The sequence below is a fragment of the Mesoplodon mirus genome (assembly GCF_964341445.2).
Source record: "Mesoplodon mirus genome assembly, chromosome: 6".
NCBI classification, from domain to species: Eukaryota; Metazoa; Chordata; class Mammalia; order Artiodactyla; family Ziphiidae; genus Mesoplodon; species Mesoplodon mirus.
This window is the reverse complement of record NC_138982.1, coordinates 127,716,221-127,731,531: the sequence shown is the minus strand read 5'-3', so window position 1 is coordinate 127,731,531 and position 15,311 is coordinate 127,716,221. Positions and strand designations below refer to the sequence as shown.

Below are 15,311 nucleotides of genomic sequence, written 5' to 3'. Positions count from 1 at the left end.
CTATATACACTATATACTGTATATATACAGCATATAGTTATATATATGTCTGTATATATATGTCTGTATATGCATGTATATACAGTTGTGTTTTTATATATGTTTTATTATTATTATTTTTAAATTTATTTATTCAATTTATTTTTTATTTTTTTAATTTTTTTAATTTAATTTTATTATTATTATTATTATTTTTTTTTTTGCAGTACGTGGGCCTCTCACTGTTGTGGCCTCTCCCATTGCAGGGCACAGGCTCCGGACGCACAGGCTTAGTGGCCATGGCTCACGGGCCAAGCCGCTGCGCGGCATGTGGGATCTTCCTGGACTGGGACACGAACCCGTGTCCCCTGCATCGGCAGGCGGACTCTCAACCACTGCACCACCAGGGAAGCCCTATTCAATTTATTTATTTTTGGCTGCATTGGGTCTTCGTTGCTGTGTGCAGGCTTTCACTAGTTGCAACGAGTGGGGGCTACTCTTCGTTGCGGTGCACAGGCTTCTCATTGTGGTGGCTTCTCTTGATGAGGAGCAAGGTCTCTAGGTGCATGGGCTTCAGTAGTTGTGGCACATGAGCTCTAGAGCACAGGCTCAGTAGTTGTGGAATACAGGCTTAGTTGCTTTGCCGCATGTGGGGTCTTCCTGGACCAGGGCTCAAACCCGTGTCCCCTGCATTGGCAGGCAGATTCTTAACCACTGTGCCACCAGGGAAGCCCTTATTATTATTTTTTAATCTGGAGATTTTAATATTTGGGGATGGATATTTTCAGTTACTTTTAAAAAATATATATATATACCATAGTGATCATGGAGAGAAAATGGAATTCAGTATGTATGCTGTATGTATGTGGCTGTGTTTATATACATATATATATGTATCTGTATAAAGTGTACTTCACATGTTGAATGAGTTAATGATTGATTTCTTACATTTTCAGCTGTGTCATTTTATTTTATATTTTAAAGCTCTGCACAGAGCATCTCTAATACATAAAGCAATGGAGTGAACATAGGGACTTCCAGGCATATCCAGTAATGAGTGCTTCTAAAATGATACAATTTCATCTTATATTTTAATGTTACTTCTCTTCAGGGTGTTATGTTTGTGCTGTTGGAAAAATGTTAAATTATTGTTTGCATACTCTGAAGAATATTGTGCCTAAGAGGAGACAACTTTTCATATGCAGAGTGGGAAGTTATTTCTTCCTGCTTGTACATTCCAGGAACGTAACCAGGGAACAAAACAGGTTACTAAAAAGAGAAAAAGTATAGGACTGATTGACTGCTAATTTAAAAATTGGCAAGTGTCCTATGTAGCTAGCTAGCTTGAAAATTATCCCAAACTAGAGTAATTGCTGCTTAATTGTAGACATGCCTAAGCATCCAACTCAGTCTATCTCCAAATGACACAAGTGCTTCTTGTATGATGGAATTGCAAGTGAATGTTTCCTACATGCCTAGAGAACCAACTTAGGTTTAGTTTAAGATGCTCAAATGAAAGCTATGCCATACTGGTTTCTTTCTTTCTGATTCTCCTTGCCATGTCTGAATACAGATACTGGTGTGAATGTACATTAGTGTATAGTTTATAAACAAGATGAAAGCGACAAATGAACAATGTTCCCTATTCATCCCTAGACCATGTACTGCATTAAACATACAGTGTAAAAGTGGTAATGAAAGTGGGTAAATCTTTGTGCATTTATTAAAAGTTACAATCTGATATTTAAGAATTTAAAAAACCATTTCAAAGTGAAATGAGTATTTTGGTTGATATTTGGGTTATCTTTGATTATTAATATAAAAGAATTAGATAAAAATTATCTAAAATGTTAGCAATTTTTTATATACTTAGAACTAAGTATTTTATTCCTCCTCTGGCTTTGCCCTCAACAGAATTATTTAATGATTATAAACAAGTGATATCTTTTTTTGTTACCTTAACAACCCCTAAAATTAGCTTCAGGGATTTCCCTATCCATCATTCTATGTAGACTAGCTGGGGCTCCACTCTCATCTTCAAAGTTTGCAAAAGTGACTTAGGCCAAAGCCATTTTGTTTAGAGATGAGCAGATAACCAAAACTAAGCTTTAAGTATGAATTGTATGACCTCTATAGGAACACTCAGAAAGAAATTTCCTTCTTATCCGTTGGTTGGAAATTAATTGGCTGCTACCATGTAACCACAAGGGAAGCATCTTATTGAGGTTGAGGAGTAATGCTGAGGTTGCCCAAGAAAATGTAAGAAACCAGACCCCAAATATATTATTAATATTCAGCCAGTAACACAAATCAATAAACTACTTTTTGCTTAAGACAACTTCAGTCAGGGTTTCTATCATTTGCAATGAAATGAACCCAATTTCACAAATTGTGGGAAATCCTCTTTACACTGAATAATTGCTTTTTTACCAAAAATTGTAGTGTTTTAGAAAAAGTTAGATCTGGATGTGATGGAAATTGGCTAATCCTTAAAAATATCCCATTGGAATTACAATTTAAGAATTCTCATTTTATCTTTGTTATTCTTTTCTTAGAAATATTGTTCTTTTCCTCCAATACAGAAGGTGGTTGACATAATTTTATTAAGGCTTTACAAATTATGAGAAAGTAGATGGAGGTAAGACACGATGCCTTCGGAAACAAGGATCCTGCTGCATTTTGTGTTTTCATCTTTGATTTATTCCTTTGTGCAAAAATAGGACATTGAATAGTCACAATCTTTAGGCATCCACAAAGCTACCAAGAAGAGAATAAGAGGCACAAATGAAAGCCTTATATCTTGACTTATGGATGATGTTAATCTTGATCAGGTCCTTACTTCAGGGATCTTCTGTATGTTGACTTATTCACTTCCGAAAAAGATAGTTGTAGTCAAAGAATAAAAGTGCCCAGTGATCTCTCTTAAGCTTTGCCCACCCAGTTCCCAGATCATTGTAGGCAGGAATTTGTATGCAACCGCAGGCTTCTGACTCAATGGTGAGGGGAGTTTGGTATCAGACACTTCCTTGAATAGACTGTAATAGTGATCATCCCTGATTTAAGACTTGGTGTTCCTCCTGTATTCTCTGAAATTGAAGCTGATTCCTTTCTGCATTTTTCCTATCCTGTTAACATTTATCACTATTTATCACATGTCCTGGTTCTAATGTGCAGGGACTGTTACTCAGGTTAACTTTGGCTGAACTTTTGAATATTTCCTCATTTTCTCCAGTCTTCTCTTTCTTCAATTAGATTGTGGTATAGTTTGATCAGGCAGTCAGACATTCAAAGGGGTCATCATACATAATTCCAATTTCAGTAAAAAATATGCATGTATATATATATATGTATTTATATATTTTTTTCTGGCTCTTCTCAGAGCATGAGAATTCTGCCTTGCTTGTTCTCACATTTCTTCTAGAAAATAAAACCCACCTCTAAGTGTTCCTATCTGCTTGCCTTTTGCTTCAAATACAGACTCCTTTAGCTTCCCTGTTACCAAGCTTCACTCACACATGAGGAAACTTGGCTTTTAGTTGGAGCTGCTGACAACTCTGTCCCTGAATTTTTCTTTGAGCATTTTCAACTGTAACCCTTGGATCCAGTCCTTCCTGACAAATCCTCACTGTCTATGGGACTTCCCACTGGTGGCTGCCTTTCCTTAAGGGTGTGCCCTGGTCAGAGTTCAGCTCTTACTTCCTGACCCTGTATTGATAATGCATTCTGACACATCACATCAACTCTTTTCCCTTGGTTTTCAGTTCTCTTTGCCTAGTTGCCCAAAGGAATAGCAAAGGGTTTTTCAAGCTATGAGATACATTATGACTGGATTTTCATTGTGTTAAATATCGTAAGATATGGGCTTTTAAAAATGTTGCTTAGAGATCACCATTTCAGTGTTGGGAAAGTTTAGAATCAGAGAATATCTCAAATTTTAAAAAAGGTGGATTTTGTTTGTATTCTTTTTTTGGTCTTGCTTTAAAAAAATATGTGAACTCCTTATATAATAGCTAGTAATTCTAAGTAGTTCTCTTTTGTTCTTAATTTAGTTCATTGCTGTTATTTGGTATGAACTTCTAAATTTTATTTTTATTAATGGTGAGGAAAATCAAGCCAATAGTAAACATAAGGAAATACTCACAGAGTCCATATGACTCAACCAATATGAACAATACCAACAATTTAACACAATGTGAAATATAATTTTTATTTTTCAAGCTTTGTGTGTTAGCTAGACTTCTGGGAAAATAACACTTTCCTTGGTCTGCTTTGAAAACAGGGAGTTTTCTCTCCTCGAGTTTCCTGAACTTTGTTAAACATTTGTTGCTGTTTTCTACTTTTCCTCTCTTTCTCTAATTACATGGTGATATAGTTTGACAAGACAGTCAAAAATTCAAAGTGACATATGGAGGCTTTCCACTCTGTTTTCTATCTGGGAGAATTATGAAACAAGAATGAGGGAAAGGGGGAGGAATGGTGAAAAATAGAGTTATTGCAGTGATGAAAGGCAGAAAGAAATGTGATGTGAGACAAGAATGAAGCCATACAGGTAAAAGAATTGGGGCTATGCCTTGGGTCTTTCAATGAATTCTTGCAAATGAGGTCCCTGACTGAAACACCATTGTTACTGAGGAGGGAATTGAAAGAGCATGATGCCTGCCTCCTTCTCTCTCCACCTTCCTTTGTTTTTCTTTTAACCTTTTATTGAAAACTGACACTTTCAAGTTTCTCTTACTTCCACACTACATATACTGTTTTATTACACTTTCAAGCTGTTTAAACTAACTTAAAAGATTGACTTTAAAGTTTAAGTAATTAAGTATAGAATTAATGCAGAAAATGTTAAAGTTATGGGTCTTTTGGCAACTTAGAAATAAAATTGCAAATTGATTCCCAGATACAAGATGATCCTCTATCAAGATCTATAAACCAGAAGAAAAATAGATTTAGCTAAAAAATGAATTCTTCTGCAATAACAATACCTTTTGTTTAGCTGATTTCAACTTTAAAAAAACTGGAAAATGATTCTTGTCTTTTGACACAGCCAGAATTAATGAGAATGGATGGGAACTATTGCAAGATAAGAAAGTGTTACCCATTAATTGTGACAGGAAAACTATAATCATTTGTTTGCTTGGGATCTTACAGTCCCTTTTAATGTGAAGAATTAATTGAATGCATTAAACATGTTAATTTAAAACATGTTAATTTAAAATGAGCGTTTCTGTGGTCACCCTTGAGTAGGAACATGCTGAGTGACATGAGTAGAAATGGTGCTCCATCTGATGTAGTGAATTGGCTTTTTCTCTGAGTACAGATTGTTTAAACAATTGGAAAATCTTCACTGCTTACTATGTATATTAAGGCATATGTTAGGCAAAAGTTCACTAACGCTGTTGATTCATCTGCATATAAAATGTCAAGTGCTATCCAGGAGAGAGTGGTAAATGTTCCACAGCCTTGTAAGTTTGCCTAATAGAGGAGAGAGTGCATTAATTTACCATTAACTTGTTAAAGCTCATTGCAATATTTTCACTTTTTATACACTTTATGAGTCAATTGAAATAAAAACTGCAAGAGTTTTATGCAGTCAGAGGAAAAACATAACTGGATTTTGCCTTTTTAATAGTATCATAGAATGTCAGAATGTTTTAGTCTACCAGCAGTGAAGGTTATTCATTGAAGACAGATATGAACTTACAGATAGTAAGTAAAACACTTTCTAATCAATTTTTATTTATACCTACTGTAAAGATGCTGCTTTAGTAAGTGAAGACTACAATACGCTCTTCGGTGGCATCTAACATCTTGTGTAATACTTGTAATAACTGAAAGTTCTGAAGAGAAACAGGATAAGGTTGACAAATTGAAAACAGGCATGTTGCTACATGCGTGCCATCTCAGAATTTCAATCAAGCTGTGGTTGAAAATATTAAGAAAGGATTCTTGTGATAAGCATAGAAATGACTAAGAAAGGTTATATTGGTTAGAGTTTACATAAAGAAGATAATTTAACACAATTCTCATTATAAACATAATTTTCATTAAATCCATGGCTGTGCGTGGGCATAGGTTTGAGTTTCCTTACATTCTGTACATTATGTTAAATGTTGTTTTTAAAAAAAAACTGTTTGTTTTTTTTTCTTCCCCAGAAAATATGTTAAAACAAACATTGAAAATCTCTCTATTTTTTGTATTGGAGAAAAAATGCAAATATTTTATACTGAATTTTTATATGAACTATGAAGCCACATCTTCCCAAATCAGTGAAGAGTTATAGGAAGAAAAAAAATAGTTGGACTTTATTCATTCCCAAAACGCCTCTATATTTCATATCCTATCGAATGGATTTTATGATGTACTTTTTGAATATTTGCAGTCATTATCTGGAAAATGTAAATATTTTGAAATGTGTCATCAAAGGTATATCAAAGGTATATATTATTTTCTATATTTTAAGCTAGCCAATATGAAGAAACATTTTTGAACCCTGCAGGTAGGATTCTTTAAAAAGAGATTAATTCCTTCCAAATAGCATCACCTATATGTAAACACAAAGTATAATTAAAACTGTAAGAGGGGCGGGACAGATGCAACCTATAGCAGCCCTGCTCAGACATTGGTCCGCACAGCAGTGGCCCCTCCCTCTTCCCTCTCCTCTGTATAAAGAACCTGAATTCAGACTGGGACAAGATGGTCTTTTTCAGATGCTAGTGTGCCATCTTCTCAGTCTGCTAGCTTTCCAATTAAAGTCATTATTCCTTGCCCCAAAAACTTATTTCCTGATTTATCAGCCTGTCTTGCTGCGAGCAGAGTGAGCTTGGGCTGGGTAACAAAGCTACTTTTTAAGGCTTTGTACACTTGTATGATTTTAGGTGACTGTGTTTCTTTTATGTCTTTGCTGATTGTCTCCCATTCCTACTTGTCCCATTCTGGAGTGCCTTCCATCACTCTCCTAGAGTTTGGTTCTGTGAGTTAAGCACACAAGTTAGTCTTGTCTGTGCAGCTGGCTAAATTACTCAAAAAATTTTGTTTTTTGCTCCATCTGATGCCTTTAGTCATAGACACCTAACATCATACCCAGAGGTCAAACAACCTGAAACTCACCATAGATAACCACTCTCTTCATTTTCAATCCTCCTCCTTACCCCCAGAATGAGAAATTCTAGTACAAAAATGGGCTTCTGAATTACAGAACTAGTTTTATTTAAATTGCTTGGAAAGAAAATATCACTTCACACCAAAAACTCATTTGTTCTTAAGACCCGGCTAACATGTGTTGCTTCTTTGAGCAAATTAGAACTCTCCTCTCCCCACACAAACACACATACCTCCCTTTGAGTAGATACAGCTCTGTGGCTGCACAAAATTTTAAGCAGAACACACACTGGATTTCTGCTGCCATGTGCTCCTCAGCTGGGCACTGTTCTGCAGTGACCCAGCACGTTCAGTCCTATATAAATTGTAATCTCCAGATTAAAAGATGTAGAGACGATTTCTGAAAAGAAATAGGTGATGGATAAATTGGAAACTGGAATAAACCTGCATGTACAAAATACAAAGTATTTAACTTTTACATTATACTGATAGGTTTAATTTTGATTATATTAATAATACATGTTTATTTTAATAGAGTTCAAACATAAAGAAAAAAGAAAAGAAAAAGACCAATTTTCCCAGAGTTAGATGTTATGAATATGAAGTTTTCATATTGTTTTTATTTTTTTCCAACAAAACTCTCACATATTTATTACTGAGCCAAAGCACTAGTGTAGAAACACTGACACAGAGAAAAATCATTTTCCCAATGAAACACAACCAGTTGTTCAGATAGTAGTGATGTTTTCAGAGAGGTATGGTAAGACTTAAGTGACCCTGACACAGAATAAATATGTGTGCCACCTCACATAGGACTCCTTATAGACCCAGCTTGGTTCTTCTCCATTGTCTTCTCTTGGAGTTGTACCTGATGTTATTACCTGTTTTCATTCGAACCCATTGGGGAATGGAACAATTCTTCTTTCGTTTCTTGGCCGGGAATCTCTTGACCCTGAGAGTCTTATGACAAGACATGGCAAAGAGCAAATGCAACTGCTCATAGAATAGCAGAGAAGAGCAGAGAGAGCTGTTTTTATATAAAAAGAAAGAATACACATTACTCAAGTCACTTAACACTTTTGTATACTGTAACAATAACTTCTAATTTTATAATGTTTCAAAATGGATATACTAAAATTTACTAATCCTTAGTTGTTGGAAAAGTGAATAGTTTTAAGTAAAATATCTTTCTACAACTTGAATTTCTGATGTTATTCATCTGAATAATGAATTATTTGCCTTTTAATGACATAAAAATTTCCATCCAACCTAAAGTAGAGGCCACTGCTAGGGAACAGTCTTTTTCTGTTAACATGAATTATTAATACTATTATAATTATAACCACATTGCTACTGGAGAAAATTATTTTATTATTAGTTTCAGTGTCTGATACTAAGGATTAGATTTTATTCTCCATACTACAGTTTTAATAGTATAATATATCAAGGGTTTATTTACTGTTTTAGGTAGAGCCACAGATTTGTTTATTCATAGACTCTTAAGTAGCCAGATTGCACAGCTGAAAATAATTTGCAAATTTGATTCATTTTCTGACTTAATCAGGCTTCAACTTTAAGAACATAAATACTGAAACACAAAACATTATTTCTATTGTGATTATTCTAACTTGGAAAAGTGAAAGTAATATTATTGCCTATGGTCCTATGCAGGTTGCTATTTCTTTGCTTGAAAAGACTCCTTAACTAGAAAAATTGTTTATATCACTGTTTTAATGTTTGCACTTATTACACATGAAAACACGGAGCCACTTAATCTAAGAAAAAATTGTCTAATTTCTTTCCTGTGGACTGACAAACACTGGGGGTGCAAGAGATATTTTTCAATCGATTTAGACATAGCTGCTTTTAAGCCAGTGGTTCCCTCTTTTACCACCCACTATGTGATTCTCTTAGCATACAAGGTCAGTGGCTATTTTCAATGAAAATTCTATTAACTGTAACTCATTGGTATCATTACTAATCAGATAGTATCCCTCTAATAACTAAGCAGGATTTCTCATAGTAAACTGGAGTAATTTTCAAGGACATATATAGTGACCGGTTTTCTTACCTAAACCACAATTTACCTGTGGTACTGTGGACCCAATGAACACATGTGACTGTCTGGCTATGGATGGCTACTGCTAATAATGCAGATGCCCAGGAAGCCAAGACAATTGAATTTGACCATGGGATGTCCAGCATCCTTTAGTGAACCAAACATTTGCCACTGACTTGCAGGCCTCCACCCCAGCACCCACTGAGACACATTCATTCTGCTTCAAAATGACATCAGTCATAGGAAGGTCAGAAGCACCTCTTCCATGTTTTATGGGACAGCATTTTGTTTCTGCTCCTGGGAAGTAGACACATGTGTGAACACACGCACAATTGCTTTCTGAGAAAAGTCTTTCCTTTCAGATATTTCCACTGCCCACATCCATGGAGGTTGGGGAAGAGTCTTGCCCACACACCTCACAACCTTGATGTTAAGTTGTGCATAACTCACCCTGTTACACAGTCAACTGAGGCAACGCTTCATTTAAAAGAAACAACCTCAAGATGATGCTTTGTCCTTGTCTCAATTCATAGCCCCACAAAGTTTGGTAAGTACGCTACACGACTGGACATTCCTTTTATGCCTCTGATTCACATTTCCCAAAATTATGTCCTAATATTTTACCAAAAAAAACATTTATTAAAAAGCCGTATGTTTGCATTTCAATTAAACTTGCTGTTGACCATATCATTTATTATTTTGTTCCTAGGGACTAATACCACTCAGAAAAACAAAAGGGGAGGGGTTTAAAAAGTTGGTTTTCACATTGAATTGGTATATTTTCTACTGTTAGATAATGACATTTTCCTCTTTCTGTTGATTGCTAAGATACTCAGGTAAACTTTATGCTCATTTGTTGGTCTTTCCTTCAGCTACAGCATATGGCTCACAGTGGAAGCTGAATAAATTTTTGTGATTTTTTTTTAATGCATGCTGACTGAACTAGCTCTTGCAATGAATGTTTCCTCCCACACTTTTCTTCCTCTTTTTTCTACAACTCTGTTGATTAAATTAAATGTGACAAGAGTACATGGAGACTTCTGGGTGGGATGGAAATGTCCTGTACCTTGATAATAACTATTACATGGGTGTATTAAATTGTTAAAATTTACCAAGCTGTATCTCTTTAAGAATAGGTATTGTTTATAGTATCCAAATTATACCTCAATAAAGATGACTTTGAAAAAAGAGTGTACAGAGTCAATATTCATGTGTTGAGTGCAGTTCCTTTTGGTATGCTAAAATATCAATACTATCTTTACATGAAAGAAATATATTATTTCAAAAAGTAATAAAAAATATCCTTGAGAAAGCTTGCAATATTTATATTAAAGATAGTCACCGTGTTTAGAAGTGAGAACAAAAAATTGAGTCATATGAAACAGAGGCAAGTCTCAGGTAGAAAATTAACTCAGAGTAGAACCTTGGGAAATGCTTCCTCTTTTGTAAAATTGGACTCAGTAGCTTCTCATTAAGATTGCGGTAAGATTTTGTGTTTCTACAAGAATTCTGCAGTCAATATGTAGTAAATATATATTTATATATGTATTTTTCTATTGTATTAACAAAAGGCTAAATTGACAGTTTACATAATCTATTACAAGTCCACATATATTAAAATGCAATATCCATGATTCCATAGAACACAGGAAATGGAATATTTTAGTGGTCATACCACGCATACCAATTCTCCAGGGGTCTTATCAAAAACCTGTAAGAAACAATATTTGGGGCCCTCTACTAGGGCCTGGACCCAAGATTCTGGATGTGAGGTCACAGAATTTGGTATTGTATCCTTGAAATTTGCTAAGAATTTGCTAAAAATGTAGAGCTTAAGAGTCTTCACCCCCCACCATGTGATAGATATGTTAATTAACTTGATTGTGGTAAATATTACACAGCATATACATATATTAAATCCTCACATCTACACTTTAAATACGTACATTTTTTGGTCAGTTATACCTCAATAAAGCTGAGAAAAAAGAATGCAGGATCGGAGCTATAACAGTTCTGGGTCATGTCTCCCAGCGGACCCTCAGACCAAGATAAAAGGGGCAAGGTGATGAAATAACCACATATGGGTCATCTATCAGCAGAAGGAGGCTGAAGAGAGTGATAAACGGGCAAACAGAATACATCTCACAATCAAATTTGACACTTTTAATGATTAGGAACAAAAGCTAAAGATAAATCAAGCCAGTTACAAATGATAACCTAAAACGATAACAGACATAGAAACAAAAGAATAAATCATTTAAACAAGAAAATGAGCCAACTGAAGGCAATCTATTCACTTTGAGTCTAAATGAGAGAGGCAGAGAGAAAAGTTCAGTGTCATAAAATACAAGTAGCATCTAAACGTTAAAGCAGAGGCCACAACATCAGATGTTATAGAGACCTGGGAAGATGAGGAATAAGAAAGAACACACATAGGTATGAACACACATGTCGCCCCCTGACATATGCCCTTCTCCCACCAATAGTCTCATACTTTGTGTGTTTGAAAGAAATAATCCAAAATATTATTAAAAGAGAAGTCAGATGTAAAGGTATTTGTGGGTGAAGAAGCAGAGGCAGGGACTGTAGACTACACATTTGAGAAATGGGATGGTATAATATTAGCTACAGAAGGTATCAGACTTGAGGGAATATTTGTAGGGTGTGCAGACATAAGCAGTTTTGTGATATAATTGAAGGAAACAGACAGAGGAAGATTGAGGATGAGAAATGTGTGTAAAGGTGTCTTTTGGGAGAGTAAGAAAATAAATGGATATTTAAGAAAGAATGGAGGATAAAGGTTAATTTATTCATTAGTATGTGGCAGCCCCATAGGACATTGTCAACAGGGCACTAATAGGGGTTAGGTATTGGCTCAGGAAAGCGGGGATCGTGTTTGTTAAGGAGTAGAATGGACTCACATATAGAATTGAATTTTGGAAGAAAGGATGGAGGAAGGGATATATGTTTATATGTACATATTTGCCTTAGTATGTTTGGAAACTACGAATAATAGAGCCAGGAGGCTGGGGGATAGATGAGGACACACTAAATACATGGCTTGGTGAGTAGGCTGAGTTATATAACTCAGGTTAGGATTATTGGTCTTTAATAAGTCCCAAGTTATAGTGGGACAGTTGGTGTGACATTGTAAGGCTGAGTCAAGTTGCTCAGTGGTAGAGCAGCCAGGGTCATAGAATGGCTGCTGGAAAATCTGCATTAATATTAACAGCCAACACTTCCTGAGCATTACTAAGTGGAGGGTACTCTTCTAAGCGAACTGCATAGTTTAACTTCTTTATTATTTATATGAGATAGGAGCTATTAATATCTCATTTTTTTTTCAGAGGCACAGAGAATTTAAGTAACTAGGCCAAGATTTCACGATTTGTAAATGGAGAAGCCAGGCGTAGGACCCAAGCTTCTGACTCTAGAGATCACGCTTTCAACCACAACATTATTCCGCCCCCCATATTACTGAAGTCAATGAGTTGCTAAGTGAGAGTCCTACTTTCTCTTAGGCTGCTCTTCAAGGGAAGTTTCAGGCCTACAAAGGAGTCTGGATAAACTTGCCCTTCTCATCATCCAATGCAGGCCCTATGCTTTCTGCTGGGTAGAGACTCACGTTCCTTTCTGCCTCCAAGTGCCCATGTTCTCATTTTCTGCCTCATGTTAGCCTGGGCCGGGTACTGGATATTGGCTCAGGAAAGTGTGAACTGTGTTTGTTAATGAGTAGGATGGAGTCACATAGAGATCTGAATTTGGGAAGAATGGGTCAGTCTCATTCATTTTTTTCCCATAAACCTACAATTACTTCCTAGACTATCATAAGATTACAAAGGCCATTGAAGATAATGGAGATTGTTTCTGTCACCTACTGCTGTGTAAAATACCACATCAAAATTTAATGCCATGAAAAGATGACCATTTGTTATTTCTTATATTTATGAAATCTTGGAAATTATTGGCTTTCCTTAAGTGATAGAGAGTAATAGTTACTAGTATTTATTGTCATCGACAGAAGCAGCAGTAGCACAAACCCAAACAATCCACAACCAGGTATTGGAGAACTTATACCTCTTCTATTCCTGGCACCCCAATACCCTCGAGTCAGGGATGTGAAATGTGGGGATGCTCACAGACTGTTCTAGGTGACTCCAGGAATGTTTCAATGAGCTTAACATAGTATGTAAAAACAGCATTGAATCAAACATAAGAAGACTTGGGGACAGTCTTGTTTCCATTTGGTAGCTATGCTAACTTGGGCAAATCATAGTCACTTAGATTCTGAGTCAGTTTCTTAGTATGGCCAGTGGGGCAGATACTCACCTTACTGGCTTGTTACAGTGTGGCAGGGACAATCAGATTAATAATGTGTGCAGGGCACTTTGAAAAGGGTAAAACAGTAAGCCAGCAATACCTAATATGTATTAGAATCTTTCATACTGTGTTCCTATCTGAAATGCTTTACATGTTATTAAATCATCTATGAAGTTGGTGGTATTATTCCTATCTTGCTGTTGGGGACCCTGAGGCACAGAGAAGGTGAGTAATTTGTCCAAAGCCAGACAGCTCATAAGTGGCTGAGTGAGGAACCAATGAGAAAGTGCTCAAGGCTGACAGGAACCAAGGAGAGAGGGGCTTGCCTCTGATAAGAAGGGAACTAGAGAAGCCTGGAGTAGGTGCTATCATGATGGCACAGAATGAATGGATCCAGTGGAGGCAGGGGTGGGTGTCTGCACAGGGCTGACAGGGAGTAGCTGAGTACAGCCTTGCTTGATTATTGGCTCCTCTTCTCTTGGAGGCATTAGATATGACAGAGGAAGCCTATTGTGCCTCAGGCTTTATCTCGAGTCCACTAATCAGTGCTTCAGTGAACACCACCCCAACTTCTTCCCTCAGGAACTTGAGGCTCTAAGCAAGGGCTTTTTAGTCACTTGGTTTTATACAGAGAAATGAGCTTGGTCCTTAGTGATTTTGTTTACTACATTAGAATTTATATCTTATTGTTTCTTTCATCTTATTTTTCATTGTGTGAAACAGAAAGAAGATAAAATGTAAGCTTGATAACCTTGGGGATAGCCCAGGCCCTAGATGCTCATCTTCCAAGGCCTGAGTCAGAATCCTTAGCTGAACATTCAGGCGATTTCCTCTCCTCCCTACAGAGAGTGATGATCCCTAGGACCTCGGAGAAAGCAAACCATTCCATTCATAAAATTAATGCTGTAATAAAAGTTGACAGTGAAAATCCAGGAAAAAATTCACCTCCAAATTATACGCACCCAGCCTGGCAATTGGATTGACTTGGCAAAAATACTGCTTTCTTACAATTTGTACACTTATTAGCTCTCTAAATGATACCTATAAAGTAGACTGTGGCCTTGACTTTCCTAACTTTGCCAAGTGCTTATAACTTGAGTTGAAAGTAAAATCACTGATGAAAGATAAGATACGAATCCTTTGCTATTTATTTAGAAAAACATTGCTTCATTTTCTCCTTTAGGGAACCACTGTGCTACAGCAAAGGAGAGGAAGAGATGATCTTAAACTTCAAGGGATTCCTAAAAGGCAGACTGTCAGATGAAGAAGAATTCCAAAACCAAAGGAAGGACTAACTCACAGGAGCCTATCCCTTCAGTTGAAATCCAGAGAGATTGTAGAGCTGCCCTCCTGGGACCATTTTGTCAAGAGGATCCCAAGAAGGAGTGCATGTACATAAGCCAGGGTGGAGAAAGATCTGGGCCACTTTCCCATGTGCCCAGCTAAAGGAGTAAGCCATGAAAGACTGCTAGTATACACATGCCAGAATCTAACCATGACAGAAGGTTCTAGTGAACAGAGATGTGTCACAAAAGTGAAAATCAGTGAGAGCAGAGTGCACAAGGATGAATGAGTCAAGATATATGTATGGTGGGTACTTAGGGCAAAAACCAAGACAAAAGCTGGTATACAGGTCTTGTGTGTGCTTCTCTCTTTGTGGCTGGGCATACGTGGCCTCTTTTGTAATCTATTCTAGAAAAGCTCCCTTAAAGCCAAGGACTCCCAGAGTTATCCCTTGATGGATGTTGTCTACAAACAAGTCATTGACCTGAACCAAACTAGATGAGTCTGAGAACAGTAGTGGAGGAAGAATGGTCTGGGAATTTCCAAGGAAAGGAAGGAACATACCACATTT

The 15,311-nt window shown here is 36.5% G+C and overlaps 1 protein-coding gene across 1 annotated transcript; it reads right to left on the bottom strand.

Annotated features, from left to right (window-relative positions):
• Positions 1–7,896: 7,896 nt before the first annotated feature.
• LOC309806335 (large ribosomal subunit protein eL39-like) lies at positions 7,897–8,052 on the bottom strand (the record flags this gene model as incomplete). Its single annotated transcript, XM_082625103.1, has 1 exon — positions 7,897–8,052. The coding sequence occupies one exon, from the start codon at positions 8,050–8,052 to the stop codon at positions 7,897–7,899; it is 156 nt and encodes a 51-aa protein (XP_082481229.1).
• Between the last annotated feature and the right edge of the window lie 7,259 nt (positions 8,053–15,311).